The sequence below is a fragment of the Pteropus medius genome, unplaced genomic scaffold (genome assembly GCF_902729225.1).
Source record: "Pteropus medius unplaced genomic scaffold, Ma_sr-lr_union100, whole genome shotgun sequence".
Taxonomy (NCBI): Eukaryota; Metazoa; Chordata; class Mammalia; order Chiroptera; family Pteropodidae; genus Pteropus; species Pteropus medius.
The window spans coordinates 5,176,213-5,192,206 of record NW_024347862.1 but is presented as its reverse complement, the minus strand read 5'-3'; the positions used below and the strand labels follow the sequence as shown (position 1 = coordinate 5,192,206).

At 35.2% G+C, this 15,994-nt stretch overlaps 2 protein-coding genes across 2 annotated transcripts; both read left to right on the top strand.

Moving 5' to 3' along the window:
- Window positions 1-434: 434 nt before the first annotated feature.
- LOC120615680 (olfactory receptor 143) lies at window positions 435-1,395 on the top strand. The gene has a single exon (XM_039878890.1). It carries the CDS (start codon window positions 469-471, stop codon window positions 1,393-1,395), a length of 927 nt encoding a protein of 308 aa, XP_039734824.1. The 5' UTR covers window positions 435-468.
- A 10,580-nt stretch (window positions 1,396-11,975) lies between these two features.
- Window positions 11,976-12,920, top strand: LOC120615679 (olfactory receptor 143-like). The gene has a single exon (XM_039878889.1). It carries the CDS (start codon window positions 11,988-11,990, stop codon window positions 12,918-12,920), a length of 933 nt encoding a protein of 310 aa, XP_039734823.1. The 5' UTR covers window positions 11,976-11,987.
- Window positions 12,921-15,994: the final 3,074 nt, after the last annotated feature.

Genomic DNA, 15,994 nt, shown 5'->3' with positions numbered 1-15,994 from the left:
AAGGGTAAAAGAGAAAGAAGGCAGTGGGGATCACAGTGGGGATCACAGTGACCTGACTGTCTTAGAACTTCAGGGATTTTTATAGGAAGTTGTCCCAGGTACAACTCTTGCTTTATTTGCTCTCTAGCTGTGTGGTCTTGACCCACCTATTCATCTCTTCAAGATATTGTTGCCTTACATCTGAAATGTGGAGATCACATTTTGTGTCCATGCCGAAAGACTTCATTCTGGCCTGTGTCAGCCCAGGGGAGGAAACAAGTTACAGTTGAGATTTGAAAACATGAGAGAAAAAGACAAATGAGAGAAGAAAGTTAAACTCTGGCTCTTCTACCATAGTACTAACCCAACAATCAGACTTGAGCCTCAAGAGAACAAGTTCTATGTCTAGAAACAAAGGATCTGAGTTCTTTCCTGATGTGATATTTGTGTGTCATTTCCTCACAGATCACACTCTTGCAGATAACGACTATGGAAAATGACTCTTCAGTAACTGAGTTCATCCTGGTAGGATTTACAGACCAACCTCAACTCCAGTTAGTCTTCTTCTTCCTCTTTTTATTGAACTATATTTTCACCGTGATAGGAAATTTGAGTTTAATTAATCTAATATGTCTGAATTCTCACCTTCACACTCCCATGTACTTTTTCATCTTCAACCTCTCCTTCATAGATTTCTGTCACTCCTTGGTCATTACCCCTAAATTGCTGATGAACTTTGTATCAGAGAAGAACATTATTTCCCTGGCAGGATGCATGACTCAGCTATTTTTTTTCTGTTTCTTTGTCCATTCTGAGTGCTATGTGTTGACAGCCATGGCCTATGATCGCTATGTAGCCATCTGTAAGCCCCTGCTGTACACAGTCACCATGTCCCCTCAGGTCTGTTCTCTGCTGATGTTTGGTTCATACGTAATGGGGTTTGCTGGTGCTATGGTCTACACAGGGGACATGGTTAGATTGTCCTTTTGTGATTCCAACGTTGTCAACCATTACATGTGTGACATATTCCCCCTCCTACAGCTCTCCTGCAGCAGCACCTATGCCAGTGAGCTGGTGAATTCCATTATTGTGAGTACAATTGTAATAATATCCAGCTTTATTATTTTCATTTCTTATGCTTTGATCCTCTCCAATATCCTCAACATCTCATCAGCTCAGGGGTGGTCCAAAGCCTTCAGAACCTGTGGCTCTCACATAATAACTGTTGCCCTCTTCTATGGTTCTGGGTTGTTCACACATCTCAAGACCTCTTCTGATGGTTCTATGGACCGGGGGAAGTTTTTCTCAATATTTTATACCAATATAGTGCCCATGTTGAACCCCCTTATCTATAGTCTAAGAAACAAGGATGTCATATTTGCTCTGAAGAAAACCCTGAAGAGAATTGCAAATTAAGCAGAACCAATGTTGCTGGGCTGTTGGGGCATGTATGTATACTCTGTGTGTGTGTTTGTGTGTTTGTGTGTGTGTGTGTGTGTGTTTGCATATGTGTGAGTGTATGTTTCCCCACAATTTATGCAATGCAAAGTTTCTGCTTTACATACATTTTTTCTAAGCATGTCATTTAAACATGCAAGCACATTATTAAATCTCATGATTATTTTTAATTACATACTTACTCCCTGAACTGACCTTTATTCTTAAAACCACGTTTAAGATAATCAACTTGATTCCTACTCTTTTTTAGAGCACCTTCCATTTTGCCTCTCTCCACATACTTTTCAGACATAATCAAACATTTTCATGAAATGCTCTCTAATGAGGTCACCTCTCTTTATTTTCCCTGAAAATAATCATAGATGGTCCTTTCCGTTTAAACACTTCAGGGATTGCTACTGTATTACAACAAAAGATTAAACTATACGGTTTTAAATTTCCCAGAATTTCAGATTTCTTTCAGACATAGTTTTTGTAAGAGTCTCTTAATTCATAGATGAGATATGAGAAAGATTACTTTTCAGCCTTTGCTTTTTTCTTTTTTTAAATTTGTAATAATGGATAAGATCGAATGAGAGTCACCAATCTACTCATTTTCTTAAAACCCACCAATGGTGTAAATAACAGAGATTATTTTGAGAAACATAGCTATATTTTGAAGCACTGAGCAAGCGATTTGATGTAACAGAAAGAATACTGTCATTGTCCTGTCTGCCGATCAGCCTTTTTTTCTCTTAATATTTTCATAATTCTTAACAATATTAAAAATCCATAAGTGAATAAAAAAAAAAACACAACTTAGTGAGTGTCCTTGGTTTCAGAATAAAGTGTGAGGTCCAAAATGAGGCTTCTCTGCCCAGATATTCAAAAATAATTCCCCTTCACAAAGGTTGAAAGCCTTTCTTGTTCTGGTCAACACAAAAAGAAAAGAATGGGCAGAATCTTGTCATGGAGAGCTTTATACTTCCAATTTGTAACTTCCACTTTGGAGAAGAGAATATTAACTTTTGTTGAGTTCTTACCAAGAGTTGTCTCTTTATCAGTGTTATCATAATGTAACACTGGAGAAACTGAGATTCAGAGATTCAGCTTAAGGTCACACAAAAACTTCATAGCAGAGTTCAGATGTGCACTCAGTTCATCTAACTCCAAATCTGGTGTTCTTTCCACATTGCCATTTGGCCTTTCAGAAAGGAATTGAAGGGGGAAAAAAGAAAGTTTAAGAGAAGAAAGATAAAAAACCTGAAGAATTATTTTAAAATCAGCCTGAAAGGAAGTTTAAGAATAACAGCTTAAGCCAAAAAACCCTGTAGTAGAAATAGGGCCTATAAAGTCTTTAATGCCAAACTGGAGAAATCCTCATGCTTGTAGAAATATTTAATATGACTTTTTAATAAAAATATAGTATAGCATACTGCAATGTAGCATAGCATACCATAATATGATGACACATGACAGAATCTTCATAAATGTTTTGAAAATGAGACAACAAATTATTGCAATATTGTACATTTTGGGGAAAATAAACAATATATTCATGATGCAAAATATCCAAAATTTTCAAATTTCTTGTTTTATGCACATCTAGAGATACAATACTAGTTTTTTTTTTTCCTTTAACAATTCTTAGTGGAGTCAAAGAAAGACACTCCCATAAGGGCTGCATCAAGGAATGTGGAAAGCTCAACAACAGCTCATTGGTAACTGTGAGATTTTTCTGCATGTTACAAAGAATCACAAGTATTATCTTATAGAATAGGTATGGAATGTGTTAATACTAGTTAGGAACTGAGAGAAATGAACCTAATTAATTTAAATTAATTTAACCTGACTTTTGTTATAATAACATCAGAGATATTGCGTGTGTGTGTGTGTGTGTGTGTGTGGTAGTTTGATAGATAGATAGATCTCAGACTGTGTGTAGTTTGATAGATAGATAGATCTCAGACTGTCATAATTTTGTTTACATCTCTGTCTAATCAAGTAGAATTTTATCATCTGGTGTTTATGTCACCCTTTTTTCTCCTACACATGCTTAGAATAGAATCTGACAAAATAAATATTCATGAAATTAATAGCATGAACTGTTTGATATAAATTTTGTGCTAAAGCAAATTAAACTTTTGTGTTAATAAAAACTCCCATGGTTTTCAGAAGATGAGCTTTCTTTAAATTAATGGTCATAAATCTTCAATACTAAAAAAGAAGTAGCCTGGTTTGATACAGTAAAAAGAAAGGGCATTCTTTCTAGTATAATATGATGACTAATGTTTGTGAGTAACCAGCACTCCAATTTACAAAATTTTGTTCCTCTGAGTAAGTTTGATCTTCTTTGAAACATAGAAACAAACAAACAAAACTAGTTGGTTACAGCATAAATTAGAAAAAGAAAAAAACGTGGAATTTTACTTTCAGAATCTAAAATGAAATAGGAATTTGTTATATTACTTATTATGTACATGAAATTAAGAACTTATCTTCCAAAATTTAATCTAAAGCCCGTGTCATTAAAACAGAATAAAATCAAATAAATACTTTAGCAGTGCATGCAAAGTGACTGTGAAATTTTTAGAACACAAAATTAATCACGGTGGATAAAATTTAGATATCTCGGAATGGCAGCAGAAATACAGTAGCGACATCTTCCACTATTGTGCACAGTCATCATGCTTGGCTGGAACCACGGTGAACTGAATGCGTTTGTTTTCTCACTAGGACTGACAATTTCCTGGCCCTAAATCTCAGACTATTAGAATGCTAGGTGTCACCTACCACACTGGGGAAATGATCATTCATAATTTGGTGTGTTACCTTCAAGTCTTTTCTCTTTGCATCTGCAGATATATTTAAGGGGGAAATTGATGTGATATTACACATAAAGTTATGCACTTTTTTTTCTCAGCTCTTTTTCTCAATTTTACTGAGATAAAATTGATAAAATTGTATGTATTTAAGGTATACAACATTATGACTTTATATATGTATACATTGTGAAATGACTACCACAATCATACTAATTAAAGCATGCATTACTTCACTTACTTGGGATTAGGTGAAAACACCTTAAATCCACTTTCAGCAAATTTCAAATATAGATCTCCAGAACTTATTTATTTTATAATTGAAAGTTTGTATCCTTTGATCAACAGCTTCTAATTTCCCCCACCCTCCAGCCCTTAGTAACCACTATACTCTCTGGATCTATGAGTTTGAATTTCTTTTTTATATTCCACATATAAGTGATATACTATGTTATTTGTTTTATTGTCTGGCTTATTTCACTTAGCATAGTGTCCTAAATTTCCATTCATGTTGTTGCAAATGGCAGGATTTCCTTTTTTAATGGCTAGATAATATGTTATACATCACAACATAATATGTTATACACACACAAACACACACACATATACCATATATACGTATATATATTCATATTATTGGCTATTGTGAAAACGATGCGATAAACATGGAAGTATAGGTATCTCTTCTTCAAGATCTCGATTTCATTTCTTTTGGATATACACCTAGAAGTGGATCATATGATAGTTCTATTTTTAATTTTTTGAGCAACCTACATACTGTATTCCATAGTGGTAGCAGATTTGTGAGGGGAGGAGAAGTTCTTTCTCCAAAAAAAGGAGGAAAAAAAAGACAGCTAGGTTTACTAAAAAGATTAAGAATTTTGCAAATGATGGCCCATGTCATCATGACATTCAACTCATGTTTGTCCTTAAAGAAAACATAAGTTTGCTTCTGTACCTTTTGGTACCAAGGACCCACTGAGTTTTTGCAGAGGTTGAGGGGATGGCCTAGGGTCCATGTCACTGTGGCCTCCTGGGCCCAGAGCCAATCCTGTGCATATCCAAGGCCTGATTCACCAAAATCGTCACCCACTCAACACATGGCACACATCCCGGAGCTGGCACCAAGAGGCATTCCCTCAGTGACTACTTCCTCCAGTGGAGAAGTGGAGAATAGGAGGACCTCAGCAAATTTAACACAGAAGACCCACCCTCCAGTCTTCATTTTGACCTCAACTGATGAAACTATTCAGAGTCCATGCCATTATAACTCCACAGAGACTCGCTTTAGCTTTTAAGGACAAACATAAGTTGAATGTCATAGTGACATGGGCCATCACTTGCAAAATTCTTAATCTTTTTAGTAAACCTAGTTAAGTCTTTTCTTTCCTCCTTTTTTGGAGAAAGACCTTCTTCTTCAAATTCAGATAATTACCTTGAAACTGGTGACTCAGGTCCTCTGGCTATTGATAAAGATTGAAATTGATCATTCCCCTTGGCCCAGTGTAAGGCAAGAATTGCTTTAGGCCAAAGTAGGGCCCTTAGAGTCCACAAAGGGAGGGATCTTTAACCAAGTCTTTTTTCTTTCTTTTACAAAATATATTAACCAAGCCTGATTTCCTTTACCCACTTGATAGGCAAATCAGTAATAGAAACATAACTAGATATATGATTCAAGTAACAAGTTTGTATCTTTGTATTTCCTTGTCAAGGGGCACTTTAGTGGGATACTCAAGATTCCATCCCGACTGAGACAGAAAGGGAAAGAGCTCCATGAAACCCCAACAGGTACATACTATGTCCCTCCTCAGCAGAAAGCAGATACAGAAGAAAAGACCTCCTTTTCCTCAACATCTATACTAATAAAGAGTGGGTTCATGGCTCTTAGAAAGGGTTGGGTATGAAAGTTAGAGGGTTTTGGGGATGCTTGCCAAGATTATGAGGTCATCCTATTCTAGAAAGGGTCCACCCTAGTATTGCACAATTAAGCAACTCAGAAGGCATTTCAAGTTAAAAGTAACTCATACAAGGAAACAAGTGAGCAGAAAATCGGGTACTAGTTTCAGCCAGTCATTCGCACCTGCGCAATGAAGGCCTTAACGACATTCAACTCACGTGAGACTCATTATATCATCATTATAATATGATGCACGTGCCCCGAAGTTCATGGCAATGTGTGGCAATGTGTTATGCCATAGTCATAAATAGCCTAATGGAAACACATAAAGTTAGATTTTTCATAATGCAACATAGTAGAATGACATCCTTCATGTGGATGTATGCACGTTTACCAATTTTAGAATTTATCTTATATGATTATAATTAGTCCTGAAAATTGTTTGTCACCAAATGCTCATGTTGGGGACAGACATGATATTTTTCTCTAAGTCTGGATCAGTTGGTATTCTCTGTATCATTGGGAGAGTTAACTATATATTTAGTTTAGCATCACATGAGGTAGATGAATTATATGCAAGTCTCTGTGGTACAAAATGTATATCTTTGAACATTAAAATTACTCTCAGTATGGGGACATTTTACATTCTGATGCAGAGATTTCCATCTTCCTCAGTGAGTGGGTGGGCTGGTGGAACCACCAAAGGATGTTCAACATTTCGTGACATAAAATTGAATTAACCCACTTCAAATATTAATATAGAGATATGTGCAGGGTGTTACAATTGCTCTTAGAGGTAATTTTGGTATTTTCTACACTCTCACTTCTGTCTGTCATCTGCTCTTAAGTGAAGAACTGTGAGCTAAATAGGAAAGGGAATCCTAGCTCCCACTTTACCAACGATGAAACTGCTACTCAGATGTTCACAGCTTGTTCCATTTTATAGTTTATAAATTGTAGAGCTAAGATTGGGACTTGAGTGTTTTGATTCTAAATTTATCACGGTACTTTTTTATTATTAGATAAAATTTAACATACTTTTGAAATTCTCTGAACCATGAACAATGGTTTTATTAATAAAATGTCTTAGAGTACAAATAAGAGCAAAGTATCAAATAAGGAAAATATCCAGGAAGTACCCCATAAACCTGGCTTTCTTTTCTGTTCCTTTGATCTGTGTGTCTGTTTTTGTGACAGTGCCATGCTATTTTGATTACTATAGCCTTACAGTATAGTTTGAAATCAGGGAGCTTGCTATCTCTAACTTTTTGTTTGTTTGTTTAGTTGTTTTTCAATTCAAGATTGCTTTGGCTCTTTGGGGTCTTTTGAGATTCCATATAAATTTTTTGGATTATTTGCTTTAGTTCTGCGAAAAAAGAACACCAGTATTTTGATAGAAAAAGTACTGAATCTGTAGATTGCTTCAAGTAATATAGACATCTTAATAATTTTGATTATTTCAATCTATGAGCATGGTATATCCTTCCATTTATTTGTGCTTGACTCTGGGACTCAGAAAAATAAATAATGTCCTATAGTTTTCATATTTCATATTTAACATCTCTATTGACTAATTTACTTATTTTATTTATTTTTATTAGTTCCAAGTATACAGTACATTGGTTAGACATTTATATAGTTTATAAAACGATCCCCTAATTGCTCCTCCTCTTGTCTGGTTTTCAGCCTAGCCAATATATTAATGCTAACTGCAATCCCAATGATGTGCTCCCCATTCCCCTGACTATCTATCAGCTACTAATTTCTACTTCTTTAACCCTTCACCCCATTCTTCCAGACCTCCAAATCCCATCCCTTCTGTCTGTCATCAAATTGTCTTCTATATCTGCGAGTCAATGTTTGATCAGATTGTTTTATTTGTTCCTTAGATTCCGCATATGAGTGAAATCATGTGGTATTTTTCTTTCTCTGACTCACTTCACTCAGCATAATAACCTCTAGGTCCATTCATGTCATTGAAAATGGTTGCATTTCATTTTATAATGGTTGAGTAATATTCCATTGTACATATGAAACATAACTTCTTTATCTAATCATCTGTTGATGGGCATTTAGGTTGCTTCCATATCTTGGCTATTGTAAATTGTGCTGCCATGTATATTGAGGTGCATAGATCTTTAATAGTTATTGTTTTCATTTTCTTTGTATAAATTCCCAGAAGTGCAATTGCTGAGTCAAAAGATATGTCTATTTTTATCTATTGACTAATTTAGAATATGTAAATATATTATTTTATACTGGCTTGTAGAACAAATGGAAACAAGTAAAGGCAGCCTGCACTGCTCATTATTGCTTACTAAGTCCCAGGGTCATCATTAAGTTTCCAAATTTGATCTTCACATCAATGATATTTGATAGGCACAGATATGATTAGTGTGGTATGGCAGAGATTGCTACCTGTTCATCTCTTTTTCCAGAACACACATTTCCCAGTCTTTCTTTTAGCGAGCTGCAACATTTGACTGTGTTCTACACTTGAAAGCGAACGTGTGCCCTTTCCATATTCTCTTTAATCTTCTGTGGACTGGATGCAAATGATGATGAGGCCCTACGTTAGTGATAAAGCTACAAAAAAAATATATGCCAGGAAGTAATTGCAGTAGAGTTAGGATGAAGAATGGCTGAATGGGGTACATATAAGGCCATGGGTTTCTGTCAGTATTCTGCTTGTACATTTGCATGTTGGTTATATGATGTTCATTTTATGAAAATTACTTAAAGTATATGTTTTATATACCTTTATATATATTTATGATAAATTTCACAATAAATTAAGGCTACAAATCTTTGACTATATTTCTTAAATTGAACATTAAACTAAGTGAAAAGCAAAAACTGGTATAAATGTCCAAGCATATGGAACAGTCTTCTTGACACAGAATGCCCCACACAGAACAAAGCAGCAGAGATAAAATAACACATACAAAGTTATCCAGACCGGTCCAGGGAAGAGATAATTCACTCTATCGACCCAATTAAGAATTGCCACAAGTCATTGGGGAGGAAAGCCAATATACAACCTTATTGTATAGTTTTGGAGAATGTTGTACATTCATCATTTGGCTTAGGTTTATAGTATTATAAAGAGCATAGTTTTCGTTCCATATACATGATTATGTGTTTTCAGTCTTTTCTAATAATAAAAAATCTTTTCTGAAAGAACTTTCTTCGGAATTATTTTTGACAATTATGTTATAATAATTTGGGAATATAGAAACTTTGATATAGTTAGGCATAGATAAAAGACTGTGCTTTAATCTGCAGAAGTATTATAAATTGTAAAGATTGAGTCAGAATCAAGTGTCATAATTTTAATTCAAGTTCAGAGATGACTTAACAGTAAGTAACTTTGTGTTGAGTCCCAGAATATAGGGTAAGAGCATTTTATATCAGGATTTGAAAAAAATGACCTCCCAATATTGTTTTCTTTTCCCTTGTGTAAATGACTCTGTCTCCGTTGAGTGTGAGTGGATACTGTAAACATGATGAGTGATTTATTACTCTAGTGATTGTGCTGTTATATGGTACAATTAACCTTTAATTAAGGAGATTATTAGAGCAGCCTTAATCTAATTACACAGCATTTAAAAAGCAAAGTGTTTTCTCAAGTTATATTGTAAGGAGAAGTCAAAGATATTCAAACACAAGAAGGAGTCTGTGTGCCATTTGTTGCTAGGTTGAAGACAAGGTGGAATCATGACTAGGAATGCAGGCAGCTTCTAGAAACTGAGTGTGACACCCAGCTAACAGCTGGCAAGGAAATGGAGATCTCAGTTTTACAACTCCAAAGAACTGAATTCTGCCAATGATCTGACTGAGTTTGAAAACAGATTCTTTCCCAGAGCCTCCAGGAGGGAATGCAGCCAGGCCCAGACCCTGATTTTGGCCTGGGCAGAAAATCCAGCCATGCCCTTCTATACCAGACTTCTAACCTACAGAACTGTGACTAAGAAGTGGGTATTCTTTCAAGCCACTAAGTTTATGGCAATTTATTACAAATCAATAAAAATGTAATTGTTTATGTAATGGATGATGGTAGGACTCCAGGTTAATGAAAATTTTAGAGGATTCTAGACTTAAGGTAAGAGAGTTTTATCAGACAGTATAATGGAGAAAAAGGGTCAGAAACTAGGGATTTTAAAGAGATAGAGTCATGTAAACTTTGAAGATCTGTTATTAATGTTTAATGAGAAAGACGAGCCCAGAATAACAACCTTTAGAGTACCTAACTAGGTAGAAGATGGTGTAATCAAGAAAGGATGATAGGAGGAGAAACAGTTCTGGGACCACAAGGAGATACTGAATTCAATCTGAGTAGGGATGTCAAGTAAATATTTGGATAGAGAATTGAGAACTTAGGGAAGTAATCTATACAATAGATATAGCTAAGAATAAAATCAAAGAAAATCTAATGCTTACTTAGGACTTAACATATGCCAAGCAGTGTTCTAAGTACTCCAGAGGTTAAAATGTATTTACTCTTCAAAGCAATTTTATGTAATAGGAAATATCATTAAACTCATAATGTAAATAAGGTAAAAAGAGTCAGAAGGATTACCTGTCCAAGTCACGAAAGTAATAAATAGAGAAAGTTGAATTCAAGCTCAATCAACCTGACTACAGAATTCATTTTCTTAACATTTCAGTTACAGTTTACTATAGATGTCAAAGACACCAAAAGACAGATAGTAGTATTGTAAATGGCAAATGACTGCCCTCTAACACTCGTCTTTTAGAATTGAGCATGTGTGCTGGAGGATAACTAGGCCACTTCGTCCCTATACAAGGATTCAAAATTCTTAATGTGAACTAATACTTGAAGTACGTTGAATCTCAAGGGTACCAATGTTAACTTATTGGTAAGGGATGTAAACACAGGCTTGATAATATCTTCCCTCCGGAGCCCCATCAAACTTTGATGATAAATGAGGCTCATTTTCCAAGCTTCTAAACAAGTTGCTGAGATCCACAGAGAATAAGATAAATGTGCAATATCAGCCAGCTGATGATTTTGAGTGTAAAGCTGGTGCCTATGCCTTGCTCTGAAGACATTTTACACAAATCCACACATGGAAGTGACATTGCATCATTCGTTGTCAGAACATTTGTCTCCTTTGGGACAGTGTGGGGAAAAGAACACTTAGGTCTGGCAGAAGTGAGGTCTCCAGGCAAAGTAAATTGGCACCTGAGTCTTTGTTCTGTTTTTAATCTCACTGTTACAACGGCAAAAATGTGTGTCATTCCTAAATAATTCTTTGTGATTTTGAGGTAAGATTGCATAAAGGGAATGTGTAGGAGGAGTGTAGAAAAATAGGGGACACTCTCAGAACTTTCACTAAGCCAGATATTGAATATCTGAAGGATAAAAGAGAGAGAAGGCATGTTGGGCACAGTGGTGATAACAGTGGGAATCACAGTGATATGATTGTCTTAGAACTTCAGGGATTTTTATAGGAAGTGGTCCCATGTACAACTCTTGGCTTATTTGCTCTCTGGCTCTGTGGCCTTGACCAACCTATTCATCTCTTCAAGATATTGTTGCCTTACCACTGAAATGTGGACATTACTTTTTGTGCCCATGCAGAAAGAATTCTTTCTGGCCTGTGTCAGCCCAGGGGAGGAAACAAGTTACAATTGAGATTTGAAAACATGAAAGAAAAAGGCAAATGAGAGAAAAAAGTTAAACTGTGGCCTTTTTACCATAGTGTTAACCCAACAATCACACTTGAGCCTCAAGAGAACACATTCTCAGTCTACAAACAAAGATTCTCAGTTATTTACTAATGTGACATTTGTCTCTTGTTTCCTCACAGATCACACTCCTGCAGATAATGACTATGGAAAATGACTCTTCAGTAACTGAGTTCATCCTGGTAGGATTTACAGACCAACCTCAACTCCAGTTAGTCTTCTTCTTCCTCTTTTTATTGAACTATATGTTCATTGTGATAGGAAATTTGAGTTTAATTAATCTAATATGTCTGAATTCTCACCTTCACACTCCCATGTACTTTTTCATCTTCAACCTGTCCTTCATAGATTTCTGTTACTCCTCGGTCATTACCCCTAAATTGCTGATGAACTTTGTATCAGAGAAGAACATTATTTCCCTGGCAGGATGCATGACTCAGCTATTTTTTTTCTGTTTCTTTGTCCATTCTGAGTGCTATGTGTTGACAGCCATGGCCTATGATCGCTATGTAGCCATCTGTAAGCCCCTGCTGTACACAGTCACCATGTCCCCTCAGGTCTGTTCTCTGCTGATGTTTGGTTCATACGTAATGGGTTTTGCTGGTGCTATGGTCTACACAGGGGACATGGTTAGATTGTCCTTTTGTGATTCCAACATCATCAACCATTACATGTGTGACATATTCCCCCTTCTACAGCTCTCCTGCAGCAGCACCTATGCCAGTGAGCTGGTGAATTCCATTATTGTGAGTACAATTGTAATAATATCCAGCTTTATTATTTTCATTTCTTATGCTTTGATCCTCTCCAATATCCTCAACATCTCATCAGCTCAGGGGTGGTCCAAAGCCTTCAGAACCTGTGGCTCTCACATAATAACTGTTGCCCTCTTCTATGGTTCTGGGTTGTTCACACATCTCAAGACCTCTTCTGATGGTTCTATGGACCGGGGGAAGTTTTTCTCAATATTTTATACCAATATAGTGCCCATGTTGAACCCCCTTATCTATAGTCTAAGAAACAAGGATGTCATATTTGCTCTGAAGAAAACCCTGAAGAGAATTGCAAATTAAGCAGAACCAATGTTGTTGGGCTGTTGGGGCATGTATGTATACTCTGTGTGTGTGTTTGTGTGTGTGTGTGTGTTTGTATATGTGAGTGTATGTTTCCCCATAATTTATGTAATGCAAAGTTTCTGCTTTACATACATTTTTTTCTAACCATGTCATTTAAACATGCGAGCACATTATTAAATCTCATGATTATTTTTAATTACATACTTACTCCCTGAACTGACCTTTATTCTTAAAACCACATTTAAGATAATCAACTTGATTCCTACTCTTTTTTAGAGCACCTTCCATTTTGCCTCTCTCCACATACTTTTCAGACATAATCAAACATTTTATTGAAAAGCTCTTTATTGAGGTCACCCCTCTTTATTTCCCCCCAAAACAATCATAGATGGTCTTTTCTGTTTTTAGCACTTTAGGAATTGTTAATGTATTACAAGAGATTAGACTACACAGTTTTAAATTTTCCAGAATTTCAGATTTCTTTCAGTCATTGTTTCTATGAGTCTCTTAATTCATAGATGAGATATGAGAAAGATTACTTTTGAGTCTTTGCTTTTTTTTAATTCCTAAGGATGAATAAGATTGAATGAAGATCACTAATCTACTCATTTTCTTCAAACCCACCAATGGTGGAAATTACAGAGATTATTTTAAGAAACTTGGCTATATTTCGAAGCACTGCGCAAGTGATTTGATGTAACAGAAAGAAGACTTCCATTATCCTATCTGCTGATCAGCCTTTTTTCTCTTAATATTTTTATAATATTTGAACACTGTTATGACATCCATAAGTGAATCAAAAAAAAACAAAACCAAAAACACACAGCGTAATGAGTGTTCTTGGTTTCAGAATAAAGTGTGAGGTCCAAAATTAGGCTTTGCTGCCCAGATATTCAAAAATAATTCCCCTTCACAAAGGCTGGAAGCCTTTCTTGTTCTGGTCAACACAAAAAGACATAAATGAGCCGAACCTTGTCATGGAGGGCTTTATACTTCCAATTTGTAACTTCCACTTTGGAGAAGAGAATATTAACTTTTGTTGAGTTCTTACCAAGAGTTGTCTCTTTATCAGTGTTATCATAATGTAAATTTTAATGTCCTATTTTATAGTTGGAGAAACTGAGATTCAGAGATTCAGCTCAAGGTCACACAAAAACTTCACAGCAGAGCTCAGGTTTGCACTCAGTTCAACTAATTCCAAACCTGGTGTTCTTTCCACATTACCATTTGGCCTTTCAGAAAGGAATTGAAGGGAATAAAAAGAAAGTTTAAGAGAAGAAAGATAAAAATCTGGAGAATTATTTTAAAACCAGCCTTAAAGGAAGTTTAGGATTTACAGCTTAAGCCAAAAAACCCTGTAGTAGAAATAGGGCCTATAAAGTCTTTATTGCCAAACTGGAGAAATCCTCATGCTTATAGAAATATTTATTATGACTTTTTAATAAAAATATAGTATAGCATACTGCAATGCAGCATAGCATAGCATAATATGATGACACATAACAGAATCTTCATAAATGTTTTGAAAATGAGACAACAAATTATTGCAATATTGTACATTTGGGGGAAAATAAACAATATATTCATGATGCAAAATATCCAAAATTTTCAAATTTCTTGTTTTATGCACATCTAGAGATACAATACTAGTTTTTTTTTCCTTTAACAATTCTTAGTGGGGTCAAAGAAAGACACTCCCATAAGGGCTGCATCAGGGAATGTGGGAAGTTCAACAACAGCTCAGTGGTAACTGTGAGATATTTCTGCATGTTACAAAGAATCGCAAGTATTATCTTATAGAATAGGTATGGAATGTGTTAATACCAGTTAGGAACTGAGAGAAATGAACCTAATTAATTTAAATTAATTTAACCTGACTTTTGCTATAATAACATCAGAGATATTGTGTGTGTGTGTGTGTGTGTGTGTGTGTCTCAGACTGTCATAATTTTGTTTACATCTTTGTCTAATCAAGTAGAATTTTATCATCTGGTGTTTACATCACCCTTTTTTCTCTTACACATGCTTAGAATGGAATCTGACAAAATAAATATTCATGAAATTAATAGCTTGAACTGTTTGATATAAATTTTGTGCTAAAGCAAATTAAACTTTTGTGTTAATAAAAACTCCCATGTTTTTCAGAAGATGAGCTTTCTTTAAATTAATGGTCACAAATCTTCGATACTAAAAAAAATAGTCTGGTTTGATACAGTAGAAAGAAAGGGCATTCTTTTTAGTATAACATAGCAGTCTTTCAAATGACTAAGGTTTCTGAGTAAACATCACTCCTATTTACAAAATCTTGTTCCCCTGAGGAAGTTTGATCTCCTTTGAAATAAACAAACAAACAAACAAACAAACAAACAAAATAGTTTGGTTACAACATAAACTAGAAAAAAACATCCAATTTTACTTTCAGAAACTAAAATGAAATGGGGATGCGCTGTATTAGTTATTATGTACATGAAATAAGAGCCTATCTTCCAAAATTCAATCTAAATCTGTATCTTTAGAATATAATAAAATCAAGTAAATACATAAGCTGTGCATGCAAAGTGACTGTGAAATTTTTAGAACACGAAATTAATCATGGTGGATAAAATCTAGATGTCTCAAAATGGCAGCAGAAACACGGTAGAGACATCTTCCGCTATTGTGCAGTCATCATGCTTGGCTGGAACCACGGTGAACTTATTGCATTCAGTTTTCTCACTAGGACTGACAATTTCCTGGCCCTAAACCCCAGAGTACTAGAATGCTAGGTGTCACCTACCACACTGTAGAAATGACCATTCATATTGGTATGACATTACACATAAAGTTATGTACTTTTTTCAACTTTTTTCTCAGTTTTACTGAGGTAAAATTGATAAAATTGTATGCATTTAAGGTATACGACATTATGACTATATACATATACATTGTGAAATGACTACCACAATCAAACTAATTAAAGCATGCATTATCTTACATATTTGGGGGTTAGGTGAAAACACTTCCAATAAATTTCAAATATAGATCCCCAGAACTTATTTATTTTATGATTGGAAGTTTGTATCCTTTGATCA